Raw genomic sequence first — 15,848 nt, 5'->3', positions numbered from 1 at the left:
TAAATTCTATGGTGCGCTGGTTACTAGTCATGAACCAAATGATACCACTTTTGTAAGCAAACATCGTGTCCACTGAGCTCCATAAACTATCAAGGAGCTGAAGGCCAATATCTACCGAATCCTTGGAGTGTAAATGTAACTGTAATCTTCCACAAATGTTTAAATGTCTCCAGATTCCTCTGAGCAAAAAGATGGTCACAGATACACATTTTCACAACCCCAACATATATTAGATTGAACAGCTTGAGACAAATACTGCCTGGAATTCCACCACCGAAGGCTTGTAATGGAAGCCCTCTCAATCGTTCCCTTCCCTGCTTTTCAGCTCCCCTGGAGCAAATCATTTGTGGCCCAGGAAAAGTCCATACTGATTTGTAATTGAAAAGGAGGCCAACATTTTAGTGAACTTGTTATTTTTGCCTGATTTTTAACCATGTACGTTCTAATTTTAGAAACAATGGATGCAAGTTTGATCTTCAAAGAGATAAAAGGTAAACTAAAGTTTCTCAATGTATTTTTCAAGCATTCTGAATCTGTATTTTCATCTATCCAAGTATTGTCTTAAGGGCATCTGATGAGCAGTGTTATTTTCTTTGGAAGGTTGGGCCCTTGGTAAATATTGGACTTCCTTTAACTTCAGATTAAATTTACTAATGGGCAACTTTTATTCTCTGATTATTGAATAGGATTTTAATTTGGTATTTAAATTAGTGCAAACAATAATTTGGTGGATATGAGTTGCATGACCCATCCAAACTAAAAGTGTGCAGAGTATTAGATGTTTATCTCTCATGGTGTTGCTTGTAGAATGTTTGGGAATACATTTATTAGGACTGGTGTGTTAAACCATAGAGCACATTGTGCATTCTGATATTGTTTGATTGGTCTCATAAACTGTCTGTGTATTCCCCTATGATCAGCAGTGTGTTCTTATCTTCCTAATACCCAGGTAAGTAATGATAAGACTTGAGGGTTGAAATTGAATATTAATTCATCACCTCCTACCAAATGAGTCTTTGATAGGTGTGTTGAATGTAATCTCTCAGACTACCATGCAGGTAAGAAATTGCTAGAATTATCATGGGTTTTAGTAAATAACTTTAATTTTAAAAATTAAGGTTTTAACCAAAAATGGGCAAGTTGAATTTAAACGAGCTTGTAGTCCATTACACGGAAAAGGTTGGGGTCAAGATGACTTGAGGTTAATACTAGTAAAACAGCAGGTGGAGAAACTTAAACAATGTATAGTCTTTCTGGGGGCCTTTTAGTGGAGGCATAACATCCACAATCGTTTCAGTAAAGGCTGAATGTTTTAAATTAGTTTTAAAAACATTCAGTAAAGATCCATTTCTTTCATCAGATCAAAGGAGTTGTAAATGAAAAAATGCTTAACCTGAAATTTTCTATGAGACCATTGGAAAGCATACCATATTGTCATGAATGGGTGGCACTTAGAGATTTCCTGGTTTCAATATATCTCTGTGTTTGCTGCGAGTTTTGGCTGCAGTCTGCAGCTCACTGAGCTGGCCAAAGTAAATGATAAGCAGAGCAAAAAACAAACTACTTCATTCACTGTGTGGAATACAGGTCCGGCTTAATCTTAGTTTGAATTTTCTGCGGGAATGGAGGTTTGAAAGTAACGGAAGAATCTACAGTGGTTCTCGGTGTCTTGTGGCAAATATATAAGGCATGCAAAGTCAATAGAGGGTAAATGGAAGTTTCACCTGAGAATTGCTGGAGCTGAGGAAAATTATGTAGTCTGCAGAGCATTTGAGCATACTTATCATCGTTGTTCCCTATAAAAGTATAATTAGCGGATGGCACAAAGATTGGCCGGGTGGTTAATTGTGAGGTTGAGTGTTTTGGGCTACAGGGACAAATAAATGTTTCTAATGGCCAATTGGGCAGATAAGTGGTAGATGGAACTTAACCTTGAAAAGTGTGAGGTGATGTACTTTGGATGGAGTAATTTGACAAGGAATTGTTCAAATAATGATTGGCGCTAGGAAGTTCTGAGGAAGAAAGGGACCTTCAAGTGTTTGTCCATAGATCTCTGAAGACAGAAGTGCATGTTTGGGGTGGTGAAAAAGGCATATGGGACAATTGCCTTTATTAACCGAGGCAGAAGGGGGAGGGGAAACAGTCACAAGTCGTGGTGCACATTGGTACCAATGACATAGGTAAGAGAAGGGACGGGGATTTAAAGCAGGAATTTCTGGAGCTGGGCTGGAAGCTGAGAGCCAAGACGAAACATGTGGTCATCTCTGGTACGTTGCCGGTACCACGTGATAGCGAGTTGAGGAACAGGGAGAGAGTGCAGTTAAATATGTGGTTGCAGGGATGGTGTAGGAGGGAGGGTTTCAGATACGTGGATAATTGGAACACGTTCTGGGGAAGGTGGGACCTGTACAAACAGGACGGGGTGCACCTGAACCAGAGGGGCACCAATATCCTCGGAGGGAAATTTGTTACGGCTCTTCAGGGGGGTTTAAACTAATTTGTCAGGGGAGTGGGAAAGGGAGTTGTAGTCCAGAAGTCAGTGAGGGTGGTGAGGTATTGGGGAAGGTATCAGGGTCAAGGGTGGGTACTGGTAGACAGGAAGGTGGGTTGAAGTGTGTCTACTTCAATGCAAGGAGCATCCGGAACAAGGTAGATGAACTTGGGGCGTGGATTGGTACTTGGGACTACGATGTTGTGGCCATTACGGAGACGTGGGTAGAACAAGGACAGGAATGGTTGTTGGACGTTCCGGGGTATAGATGTTTCACTAAGTGTAGGGAAGCTGGTAAAAGAGGTGGAGGAGTGGCATTGTTAAAGAAGGATAGTTTAACGGCTGCGGAAAGGCACTTCGTGGGGGATCTGCACACTGAGGTAATATGGGCTGAAGTTAGAAATAGGAAAGGAGCGGTCACGTTGCTAGGAGTTTACTATAGGCCCCCAAATAGTAATAGAGATGTGGAGGAAGAAATTGCTAAGCAGATTATGGATATGTGTGGGGGTCACAGGGTAGTTGTCATGGGGGACTTTAACTTTCCAAATATTGATTGGAACCTTTGTAGGTCAAATAGTTTGGATGGGGCAGTTTTTGTGCAGTGTGTGCGGGAGGGTTTCCTGACACAATATGTGGATGGGCCGACTAGAGGTGAGGCCACATTGGATTTGGTACTGGGAAATGAACCGGGCCAAGTGTTAGATTTGGTTGTGGGAGAGCAATTTGGAGATAGTGACCACAATTCGGTGTCTTTTGTTATTGCAATGGAGAGGGATAGGGCCGTACGGCAGGGCAAGGTTTACAATTGGGGGAGGGGTAATTATGATGCGATTAGGCAAGAATTAGGGGGCATAAGTTGGGAACAGAAACTGTCAGAGAAAGGAACTAATGAAAAGTGGAATCTTTTCAAGGAACAAATACTGGATGTCCTTGATAGGTATGTTCCTGTCAGGCAGGGAGGAAATGGCCGAGTGAGGGAACCATGGTTCACAAAAGAGGTGGAATGTCTTGTGAAAAGGAAGAGGGAAGCTTATGTAGGGATGAGGAAACAAGGTTCAGATGGCTTGATTGAGGGTTACAAGTTAGCAAGGAATGAGCTGAAAAAGGGGCTTAGGAGAGCTAGGAGGGGACATGAGAAGTCCTTGGCGGGTCGGATCAAGGAAAACCCCAAGGCTTTTTACTCTTATGTGAGGAATAAAAGAATGACCAGGGTGAGGTTAGGGCCGGTCAAGGACAGTAGTGGGAACTTGTGTATGGAGTCAGTAGAGATAGGCGAGGTGATGAATGAATACTTTTCTTCAGTGTTCACCAAGGAGAGGGGCCATGTTTTTGAGGAAGAGAAGGTGTTACAGGCTAATAGGCTGGAGGAAATAGATGTTCGGAGGGAGGATGTCTTGGCAGTTTTGAATAAACTGAAGGTCGATAAGTCCCCTGGGCCTGATGAAATGTATCCTAGGATTCTTTGGGAGGCAAGGGATGAGATTGCAGAGCCTTTGGCGTTGATCTTTGGGTCCTCGCTGTCCACGGGGATGGTGCCAGAGGACTGGAGAATGGCGAATGTTGTTCCTCTGTTTAAGAAAGGGAATAGAAATGACCCTGGTAATTATAGACCGGTTAGTCTTACTTCGGTGGTTGGTAAATTGATGGAAAGGGTCCTTAGGGATGGGATTTACGACCATTTAGAAAGATGCGGATTAATCCGAGATAGTCAGCACGGATTCGTGAAGGGCAAGTCGTGCCTCACAAATTTGATAGAATTTTTTGAGGAGGTAACTAAGTGTGTTGATGAAGGTAGGGCAGTTGATGTCATATACATGGATTTTAGTAAGGCGTTTGATAAGGTCCCCCATGGTCGGCTTATGATGAAAGTGAGGAGGTGTGGGATAGAGGGAAAGTTGGCCGATTGGATAGGTAACTGGCTGTCTGACCGAAGACAGAGGGTGGTGGTCGATGGAAAATTTTCGGATTGGAGGCAGGTTGCTAGCGGTGTGCCGCAGGGATCAGTGCTTGGTCCTCTGCTCTTTGTGATTTTTATTAATGACTTAGAGGAGGGGGCTGAAGGGTGGATCAGTAAATTTGCTGATGACACCAAGATTGGTGGAGTAGTGGATGAGGTGGAGGGCTGTTGTAGGCTGCAAAGAGACATAGATAGGATGCAAAGCTGGGCTGAAAAATGGCAAATGGAGTTTAACCCTGATAAATGTGAGGTGATTCATTTTGGTAGGACAAATTTAAATGTGGATTACAGGGTCAAAGGTAGGGTTCTGAAGACTGTGGAGGAACAGAGAGATCTTGGGGTCCATATCCACAGATCTCTAAAGGTTGCCAATCAAGTGGATAGAGCTGTGAAGAAGGCCTGTAGTGTGTTAGCTTTTATTAACAGGGGGTTGGAGTTTAAGAGCCGTGGGGTTATGCTGCAACTGTACAGGACCTTGGTGAGACCACATTTGGAATATTGTGTGCAGTTCTGGTCACCTCACTATAGGAAGGATGTGGAAGCGCTGGAAGGAGTGCAGAGGAGATTTACCAGGATGCTGCCTGGTTTGGAGGGTAGGTCATATGAGGAAAGGTTGAGGGAGCTAGGGCTGTTCTCTCTGGAGCGGAGGAGGCTGAGGGGAGACTTAATAGAGGTGTATAAAATGATGAAGGGGATAGATAGAGTGAACGTTCAAAGACTATTTCCTCGGGTGGATGGAGCTATTACAAGGGGGCATAACTATAGGGTTCGTGGTGGGAGATACAGGACGGATATCAGAGGTAGGTTCTTTACGCAGAGAGTGGTTGGGGTGTGGAATGGACTGCCTGCAGTGATAGTGGAGTCAGACACTTTAGAAACATTTAAGCGGTTATTGGATAGGCACATGGAGCACACCAGGATGATAGGGAGTGGGATAGCTTGATCTTGGTTTCAGATAAAGCTCGGCACAACATCGTGGGCCGAAGGGCCTGTTCTGTGCTGTACTGTTCTATGTTCTATAGATTGCAAAAGCAGGGAGGTCATGTTGGAGTTGTGTAGAATTTTGGTGAGTCCACAGCTGGAGTTCTGTGAGAAGCTCTGGTTGTCACATTATTGGAAGGATAAGATTGCCCTGGAGTGGGTCCAGAGGAGATTCTGTAGGATGTTGCCTGGGATGGAACAGTTAAGTTACGAAGAGAGGTTGGATAGGCTGAGGTTGTATTCATTGGAGCAGAGGAGACTGAGGGGTGACATGATTGAGGGCACGACAGAGTGGATAGGGAACCGCTGTTAGTCTTATTTAAAGGGTCAGTCACGAGAGAAGACAAGTTCAAGGTGAGGGCCAGGAGTTTTAGGGGGGGATGTGAGGAAAAGCCTTTTTATCTCGAGGGTAGTGATAGGCTGGAATGTGCTGCCTGGGAGGTGGTGGAGGTAGATTGCACCACATTCTTAGAGCAGTACCTGGAAGAGCACTTAGCATGTCACAACATTCAAGGCTATGGGCCAAGTGGTGGTAAATGGGTAGGTAAGTGTTCCTCGTGTGTCGGTGCAGACTTGATGGGCCGAAGGGCCTCTTCTGCACTGTGATTCTATTATAGCCTGGAGTTTTGCAGTGCTGAATTGACAAAGGAAAATATGAGATAAAAGTTGCATTAATGTGTGATTCAGTAGTTACTGCTGTGAAAAGGTTTTATCAGTAAATATTTTTTAGAAATCATTAAATTGAAGTACCTCATTGTATTTTCGACAACTTCCTGAAACTATCTTGTTTAATTGTGTATAAATTATTGGTACTGCATCATATACTTTGGGCATAAATAACTAAAGTTAAAAGTTTGCTACTTATAATTTTTGACAGAGTGCAATCTATATTTTTCTTTGGAAGGATTTGCTGAAGAATTGTTGAAAGAGCAGTCAACTAGAAGATTAGAGGAAATAATTGATGAACTGTTCGTTAAAGTTACAGCTTTGGATGAAGTAGAGAGAAACAAAGCCAAGGATCCTCAGGTTTGGTGAAATACTTGAACCTTTTTCCAGTTCTAACTTATAAACATTAATGGTCTTGTGGTAGTTTGCCAATTGCAAGGTAGTCATGATGCTGGTACTTAGGAGCACTTCCACTATAACTTGTTCTGGCTTCTTGTTTCTCTTGAGTTGTCTTGTTTCATGTGGGTCACATATATTTATAGGTCTGCTGCACCTAGAATTTTGTTCCGTTTCATTGTTCACTCCTGTGAACAGACCTTGTATTCATTTCAAGTGGAAAACACCTCTTGCTCAGTATGCAATTAAATGATAGCTGGCCTGAAGATCATAGTAATGAAATCTTTTGTGTATATATAGTCTTTCATGCACAACTCATACATTCTCTTAACATTTTAGAAGTTGTATTGGAAAGCTCTCTAGTCAGTCAAGTCCAATTGTATAGGAACTTGTGCTCATTCATGTCATGTATAATTAACCAATTTTCCAGTGAGATATTTACATAAATACAGGAGTAGACCTTTCAAGCCCATGAACCTGTTTCACCATACAATTAGTGAGTGGTGGCCTTCCCTCTCATGTGACCAAGGTTTGCACCATTGTTGGCAACTGTGTTAAGCGTTGCCTCATATGATTACTGATCTCCACTCCGGGTTAGCAATCTCTGCTGCATTCATTGCAGAGAAAGACAAATGAGTTAAGATGCACAATTCATTGGCCTATCTTCTCCTTGCCCTCTTCTCTGTGAGCTGAGGTTTTTGCTTCTCCTCACCTCTCCCAATGCCCTTCCAAACAATTATCCCCAGAGATCATTATCATATCTGTCACCATCATATCTCACTTGTAGCTGTCCTTTTGATGGAAGTATAGAAACATGGGAAGTCTTGAGCATATAGAAGATTTTTGGGTATATGTCCTTCACCTGTCCATTGAACATGGCTGAGACAGTGCAGATGTCATTGACTTATAAATGCATGTATGCTGATGGAATTAGCATGCTCCAGGACCTCTTTAGTTGTCCTGCCAAGAAATGCTGAGGAAGTGACTGAGACAACAAAGGTGGAAACTGTTCAACCTTTTCTCCTGCATAGCATATGTTGTCCAGGTCCCACTACCAGGTGTGCGCTGAGGGTGCAGGTAATATGGACTTGTAGTTTGATTGCAGTCAGGTTGCTGTTCATTACTTTCTAATCTTGCGATCGGAATGATTGAGGCATCTTGATGCTGAGCATTATCGGCAAAGTATTTGCCCACGCCCTTGTCAGAATGAAGATCTTGGCTGAATGTAAACTCTGTATCCCAATGTAGATGTGGAACCGGAAGATCTACAGTTAATATGATCTTTTGGACAATAGCAAGTGAATTGCTGTGAGCAAATTAGACCATTATGCAGTGTCGTCGTCAGTCTCGCCAATACTTTTGACCATGTCATCGAGTCATAGAGGTTTACAGCATGGAAACAGGCCCTTCGGCCCAACTTGTCCATGCTGCCCTTTTTTTTAAAACCCCAAAGCTAATCCCAATTGCCCGCATTTGGCACATATCCCTCTATACCCATCGTACCCATGTAACTATCTAAATGCTTTTTAAAAGACAAAATTGTACCCGCCTCTACTACTACCTCTGGCAGCTTGTTCCAGACACTCACCACCCTCTGTGTGAAAAAACTGCCCCTCTTGGCCACTTTTGTATCTCTCCCCTCTCACCTTAAACCTATGCCCTCCAGTTTTAGACTCCCCTGCCTTTGGGAAAAGATATTGACTAGCTGATCTGTGCCCCTCATTATTTTATAGACCTCTATAAGATCACCCCTCAGCCTCCTATGCTCCAGAGAAAAAAGTCCCAGTCTACCCAGCCTCTCCTTATAACTCAATCCATCAAGTCCTGGTAGCATCCTAATAAATCTTTTCTGCACTCTTTCTAGTTAAATAATATCCTTTCTATAATAGGATAACCAGAATTGCACACAGTATTCCAAGTGTGGCCTTACCAATGTCTTGTACAACAAAGACGTTGCAACTCCTATATTCAATGTTCTGACCGATGAAACCAAGCATGCTGAATGCCTTCTTCACCACTCTGTCCACCTGTGACTCCACTTTCAAGGAGCTATGAACATGTACCCCTCGATCTCTTTGTTCTGTAACTCTCCCCAATGCCCTACCATTAACTGAGTAAGCCCTCCCCTGGTTCAATCTACCAAAATACATCACCTCGCATTTGTCTAAATTAAACTCCATCTGCCATTTGTCTGCCCACTGGCCCAATTGATCAAGATCCCGTTGCAATTGGAGATAACTTTCTTCACTGTCCACTATGCCACCAATCTTGATGTCATCTGCAAACTTACTAACCATGCCTCCTATATTCTTATCCAAATCATTAATATAAATGACAAATAACAGTGGACCCAGCACTGATCCCTGAGGCACACCGCTGGTCACAGGCCTCCAATTTGAAAAACAATCCTCTACAACCACCTTCTGGCAAGAAGCCAATTTTGTATCTATTTAGCTACCTCACCCTGGGTCCTGTGAGATTTAACCCTATGCAACAACCTACCATGCGGTACCTTGTCAACGGCCTTGCTAAAGTCCATGTAGACAACAACAACTGCACTGCCCTCATCTACCTTGGTTATCCCTTCAAAAACTCAATCAAATTTGTGAGACATTATTTTCCACACACAAAGCCATGCTGACTGTCCCTAATCAGTCCTTGCGTCTCTAAATGCCTGTAGATCCTGTCTCTCAAAATACCTTCCAACAATTTACCCACCACAGATGTGAGGCTCACTGTGTAGTTCTCAGGCTTTTCCCTGCAGCCCTTTTTAAACAAAGGCACAACATTTGCCACTCTCCAATCTTCAGGCACCTCACCCGTGACAATCGATGATTCAAATATCTTGGCTAGAGGACCTGCAATTTCCTCCCTAGCCTCCCACAATGGCTTGGGATACACTCCATCAGGTCCCGGGGATTTATCTACCTTGATGCGCTTTAAGACTTCCAGCACCTCCTTCTCTGTAATATGTACACTCCTCAAGACATCACTATTTATTTCCCCAAGTTCCTTAACATCCATGCTTTTCTCAACATTAAATACTGATGAGAAATATTCACTTAGGATCTCAACCATCTCTTGTGGATCCGTACATAGATGACCTTGTTGATCCTTAAGAGGGCCTACTCGCTCCCTTGTTGCTCTTTTGCTCTTTATGTATTTGTAGAAGCTCTTTGGATTCTCCTTTGCCTTATCTGCCAAAACAATCTCATGTCCCCTTTTTGCCCTCCTGATTTCTCTCTTAACTTTACTCCTACACTCCCTATACTCTTAAAGCGATTCATTTCATCCCAGCTGCCTATGCATGTCATGTGCCTCTTTCTTCTTCTTGACCAGGGCCTCAATATCCCGAGTCATCCAGGGTTCCCAACTTCTGCCAGCCTTGCCCTTCACTCCAAGAGGAATGTGTTTACCCCGAACCCTGCTTAACACACTTTTGAAAGCGTGCCACTTACCAGACGTCTCTTTGCCTTCCCACAGACTCCCCCCAATTAACTTTTTTAAAAGTTTGTGCCTGATACCATCAAAATTGGCCTTGCCCCAATTTAGAATTTTTACTTTTGGGCCAGACCTATCATTCTCCATTGCTATCTTAAAACCAATAGAATTATGGTCACTGGTCCCAAAGTGATCCCTCACTAACACTTCTGTCACCTGCGCTTCCTTATTTCCCAACAGGAGGTCAAGCTTTGCCCCTCTCGTCGGGCCATCCACATACTGAATGAGAAATTCCTCCTGAATACACTCAGCAAATTTCTCTCCATCCAACCCTCTAATACTATGGCTGTCCCAGTCAATGTTGGGAAAGTTAAAATCTCCGACTATTACCACCCTATTTTTCTTGGAGCTATCTGTAATCTCCTTTATATATTTACTCCTCAATTTCCCACCGACTATTTGGGGGCCTATAGTACTACCCTATCAAAGTGATTTCCCCCTTCTTATTTCTCAGTTCTACCCATATAGACTCAGTGGCTGAACTCTCGATATATCCCATCTCGATACGGCTTTCCCTAATCAAAAGTGCAACTCCCCCTCCTCTCTTACCTCCTGTTCTATCTTTCCTATAGCATCTGTATCCTGGAACATTGAGCTGCCAGTCCTGTCCCTCCCTTAGCCATGTTTCAGTAATTGCTATATCCCAGTCCCATGTACCCATCCATGCCCCTGAGTTCATCTGCTTTGCCCGTCAGGCCTCTTACATTGAAATAAATGCAGTTTAATCTGGACTTCCCTTGCTCTCTGTCCTGCTTTTGCCTGATCTGTCTGGTACTAGGATTACTGACACTGCCTTTATTACTTAATGTGCTCTCTTTAACTTCTGTGCTGTTCTCAAACTTCTCTTCTGTCTCCTTATTGCTTTGGATCCCACCCCCCAGCCAAACAAGTTTAAACCTTCCTCTGTGGCTCTAGCAAATCTCCCTCCAGTTCAGGTGTAACCTGTCCCTCTTGAACAGGTCAGCCCTTCACCAGAAAAGATCCCAATGATCCAAAAATCTAAATCCCTGCCCCCTGCGCCAGCTCTCAAGCCACGCATTCATCTGCCTAATCCTCCTATTCATACTCTCACTAGCACATGGCAGCGGTAGTAGTCCTGAAATTACTACCTTCGATGTCCTGCACTTTAGCCTTCTGCCTAACACTCTATATTCACACTTCAGGACCTCATCCCTTTTCCTACCTATGTCGTTGGTACCAATATGTACAACGACCTCTGGCTGCTCACCCTCCCCCTTAAGAATGTCCTGCAATTGCTCAGAGACGTCCTTGACCCTGGCACCAGGGAGGCAACACACCATCCTGGAGTCTCGATTGCGGCCACAGAAACACCTGCCTCTAACTAGCGAGTCCCTATTACTACTGCTCGGTTGCTCTTTGCCCGACCCGATGTGAGCAGAGGCAGTTTATTTGAGCTGCTGGAGAAAATTGGCTGCCCACTGAAGCTGTGCAATGTGATCTCTTTCCATGATGGGTAAGGTCAGTTGTGATGGGGCAACATTGGAATCCTTTTCACAGTGGGATTCCGAAGAACATCATACTATGATGTTCTTCGGAATATTCTATTCCGATGCTGTCATATGCCTTTACACCATCCACAGAGATCTCGCCTTACATGCTAGAACTGATGAAAAGCTGTTCAGACGTGCTCACCTGTGCATGACAAAGGTGCTCCAGACCCCCCTCATAGAGTGACCATGCTGAAGTATTGTTGCGTAATAAAGAACTTTCTGTAGCTGAAAATGTACAGTCTTTCTCAAGCTAACAAAGAGTTTGCTTTGACCATTAGCATTAGAAAGACGATTGTCATGGTCTAGGATATTGCATTGTCGATGTGATGCTGACTGTTATTGATAGTTTAATCTGTATTTTAACTTCCATGTATCCCTGTTGCTTCTTTAATTCTTAATACTCTTGCCTAACAAAAATGTGAATGGTCGTGCTGTTAATTGATCAGACATAAAGGATGAAACCCAACGAAGTTTTCAAGTTTATAGATATGGAAAATGCTTTGTAAATTTGAAAGATGCCTTGCATGCAGACCCTTTGGTGACTCGTTTAATTTGTTCCAAGCTCATTCAGTTAGTTCCAGGTTTTCGTGGTCTTTGGCAATACATTGGATTCTGACATCTTTGCAGTGCTGAGTCAGTGATTTGGAGAGGAATTAGCCGAACCTCAAATTTCACAGAAATTTCATAGAAACCCTACAGTACAGAAAGAGGCCATTCGGCCCATCGAGTCTGCACCAACCACAATCCCACCCAGGCCCTACTCCCATATCCCTACATATTTTACCTGCTAATCCCTCTAATCTACGCATCCCAGGACACTAAGGGGCAATTGTTTTTTAGCATGGCCAATCAATCTAACCCGCACATCTTTGGACTGTGGGAGGAAACCGGAGCACCCGGAGGAAACCCACACAGACACGAGGAGAATGTGTCAACTCCGCACAGACAGTGACCGAAGCCAGGAATTGAACCCAGGTCCCTGGAGCTGTGAAGCAGCAGTGCTAACCACTGTGCAACCGTGCCGCCCGGACAGCTATGGAAAATAGTTCAGTCAGCAATTGTAAAAGAATGTTTAAGGATTTTTCTTATTGTTTCATGGGATGTGGGTGTTTTTAAAAAAAAAACCCAAATCGTTTTAATTCCACCTTTTCAACCAAATGCAGACAGGACAGCTCAGTTTCCTCATTGACTCCAACCCCAGTCTTAGGACCAATTAGTGATAGCACCACCCATTCTGGGACCTGTGTAGTGGAAGCATCAGACCAGTCTTCAGCAGGATGGGCACTCCAGTCCCTTATAGCTGGTTCAGTGGTGATTGTTGCCAGCTTTGCACATGGACTTGCCGACTCCAGCGTCTTGGCCAGATTTTTATCAGTGGCAGCTGCAAACTGCTGAATGGGCATAGACGGGACCTGGACACCCTCAGACCAGTTGGTAACCTCAGGCTGAACCAACTCTACAATGGGGTGGTCCATTCTCTCTTGTACTCCTCCTCAGCGCAGCCTTCTCTGCAGCAGCTTGTTCCTCCTCCTCGATCTCATTGGGATCCTTGTCAAAGTACAGATCGGGCATCACGTCCCACAGGTGTTTGTGGCTAATGGTGCCATGCATATGCAGAACCTCCTGGGCAAGCATCCACCACATCAGACCAGTGGACTGGGCACCCTTGTTGCATGGAACTGTGATATTCATATAGATGATTTGGAGTTGGGGATTGAGTGTAGTGTGTCAAATGAGTGGTAGAGCAAAGTGTGCAGAGGACACTGAACGTCTGCAAGGGGATGTAGATAGTTTAAGCAAATGGGCAAGGGTGTGGCAGATGGAGTACAATGTTGGTAAATGTGAAGTCATCCATTTTGGTAGGAATAGCAGCAAAATGGGCTATTATTTAAATGGTAAAAAATTGCAGCATGCTGCTTTGCAGAGGGACCTGGGTGCCCTTGTGCATGAATCACAAAAAGTTGGTTTGCAGGTGCAGCAGGTTATTAAGAAGACAAATGGAAATTTGTCCTTCTTTGCTAGAGGGATAGAGTTTAAAAACAGGGAGGTTATGTTGCAGCTCTATAATGTGCTGGTGTGGCCACACCTGGAGTACTGTGTACAGTTTTGGTCTTGAGAAATGATACCCTGACACTGGAGTGGGTGCAGAGGAGATTCACTAGGTTGATTCCAGAATTGAAGGGTTGGTTTCTGAGGAGAGACTGAGTAGACTGGGACCATACTCGTTGGAATTGAGAAGAATGAGGGGGGGATTTTATAGAAACATAAAATTATGAAGGGAATTGATAAGATAGAAACAGGGAGGTTGTTTCCACTGGCGGGTGAAACCAGAACAGGAGGCATAGTCTCAAAATAAAGGGGAGCAGATTTAGGACTGAGTTTTGGAGGAAATATTTTACCCAAAAGGTTGTGAATCTGTGGAATTCCCTGCCCAGTGAAGCAGTTGAGGCTATCTTGTTGTATGTTTTTAAGGCAAAGATAGATTTTTAAACAGCAAAGGAATTAAGGGTTATGGTGAGCGTGCAGGTAAGTGGAGCTGAGTCCACGAAAGGATTGGCCATGATCTTATTGAATGGCAAAGCAGGCTTGAGGGGCCAAATGGTCTACTCCTCGTTCTTATGTTCTTATAATGCAGGAGCGAGTCAGTGTTGTGTTGCACAGGGCAATGGTGGCGATGTTAACATATGATGCTTCAGTTAAGGGCTAATGATCCTGTCGCGGGTCCATCATCACCAACAGGTGGGGATCCCTGAAAGCAGCTGGATCTGATTGGTGAATGGGGTGAATTTTCTGGCAGTGGGGGTGGCACCAGTGGCAGTGGCAAACTTCAGGACAGCACGCTGCCCAAACAGTCTGGAGGAGATGACACACATCATCTGGACTCTCAATAGAGGCAATGGCATGGACAGCAAGCAGCAATTTATCCCAAGTCGTCTTCAGACTTATGATATAGATACTATCACTTTTATTCTTGTAGACATATTGCTCCATCTGGAGGTCCAAGTTGGTGCTGCCCAGGTGGGGAGAAGCAGCAAGGAATTTGAGATCATCCTCCTCCTCCATTTGCAGTACGAGACCTCCGGGCATTGCGAATATTTCCCATCATAAGCAACGATGGGTAACTTGGTACAAAGCCATGTGGAAGCTTGGTGGCATTGGCAAGGCCAGCATTTATTGTCCATTGCTAATTACTCTTAAACTGACTGGCTTGCTAGGCCATTTCAGAATACAGTTAAGAATTAACCACATTGCTGTGCAACTGGATTTACATGTAGGTAAGAAGGGCTGATTTCCTTTGCTAAAGGGCATTAGTATAACAGTTGGGTTTTTACGACAAACAGCGGCAATTTCATGCTTATCATTATTGAGACTAGTTTTCAACTCCAGATGTTATTATTGAATTTAAATTCTATCAGCTGCCGCAGTCAGATTTTAACTAATGTCTCTGAAGCATTATCCTGGACCTCTTGGTTACTAGTTCAATATCATTACCACTGCAAATGTCATTTGGGAATTACATAGGTTACAACTGTTCTTTATTTTATTGCATTCCATGTAATTGAATACAATTGTCTTTGTTTGGTTTTGAACTCAGGCCAAACCATTGAATTGTTTCCCGCTTCCTAGCCTAACAGAGCTTCTGAGAAAAAAAACTATTGATCTCCCATGACGATTGGTACACTTGAAGTAGACAATAATGAGAAATATGATCTCCTGCACTTTGCTTGATTGTCTTGAGAAATAGAAAGCTGTCTGTTTCCTCCAGTTTTGGAGTATTTTGTGTATTACCTGGCTTGAAAGCCCCACCATAATGTATGTACATGAGTTGTGTGGTGGTGCATATTATGGAGCCTTCTGCACCATTGTGCTTGAACTTGAGGGAGACGAAAGACTTAAATTACAACTTATAATTGGAAAGTTTCAAAATGATCATTGAAGTTCCATATTTCAGATGCAGTTTATACCATATCAACATACATGATTGTTGAGAACCATTTGGCTGTGTGCTATCTGGGATAGCATAGTTGGTGCCTTTTAAAAATTCTGATGGGGGTTTAATGTCAGTATTGTGAAATGGCAATTGAATCGATTGGTGGAAGTGATAGATCTAATTAACTGTTAACATACACAAAAATAGAGTTGTTATGTGGCATACAATAGATGAATTCCATTTATAAAGTAGAAACACTGAATTATCCATTTCCTGTGCTTGCAGGAATTTTTTGAAACAAAGTATTAAAATATTGATAAAGTCAGTTGTAGGAGAAGTTGCTTTCCCTAGGACCACTAATTGTCAACTAAATTTGGTTAGAATACTGGCAAAATGGCTCGGGTGCAAGTTCAG

At 43.4% G+C, this 15,848-nt stretch overlaps 1 protein-coding gene and 1 pseudogene across 1 annotated transcript in view; one reads left to right on the top strand and one right to left on the bottom strand.

The window, feature by feature from the left end:
• The first annotated feature begins 457 nt into the window (after positions 1 to 457).
• The window catches only part of tex11 (testis expressed 11), a 168,433-nt gene continuing 153,042 nt past the window's right edge, over positions 458 to 15,848 (top strand). Inside the window, exons 1-2 of the mRNA XM_078212049.1 lie at positions 458 to 491; positions 6,334 to 6,455. Of these exons, the coding sequence (XP_078068175.1) occupies positions 458 to 491; positions 6,334 to 6,455 (156 nt within the window). The remainder of the gene's footprint in view (positions 492 to 6,333; positions 6,456 to 15,848) is intronic.
• On the bottom strand, positions 12,707 to 14,590 carry LOC144492354 (small ribosomal subunit protein uS2-like; annotated as a pseudogene).

Source organism: Mustelus asterias, chromosome 4, assembly GCF_964213995.1.
Source record: "Mustelus asterias chromosome 4, sMusAst1.hap1.1, whole genome shotgun sequence".
NCBI lineage: Eukaryota > Metazoa > Chordata > Chondrichthyes > Carcharhiniformes > Triakidae > Mustelus > Mustelus asterias.
Note: the sequence above shows the minus strand (reverse complement) of the source record. Positions and strands in the feature narration are given on the sequence as shown.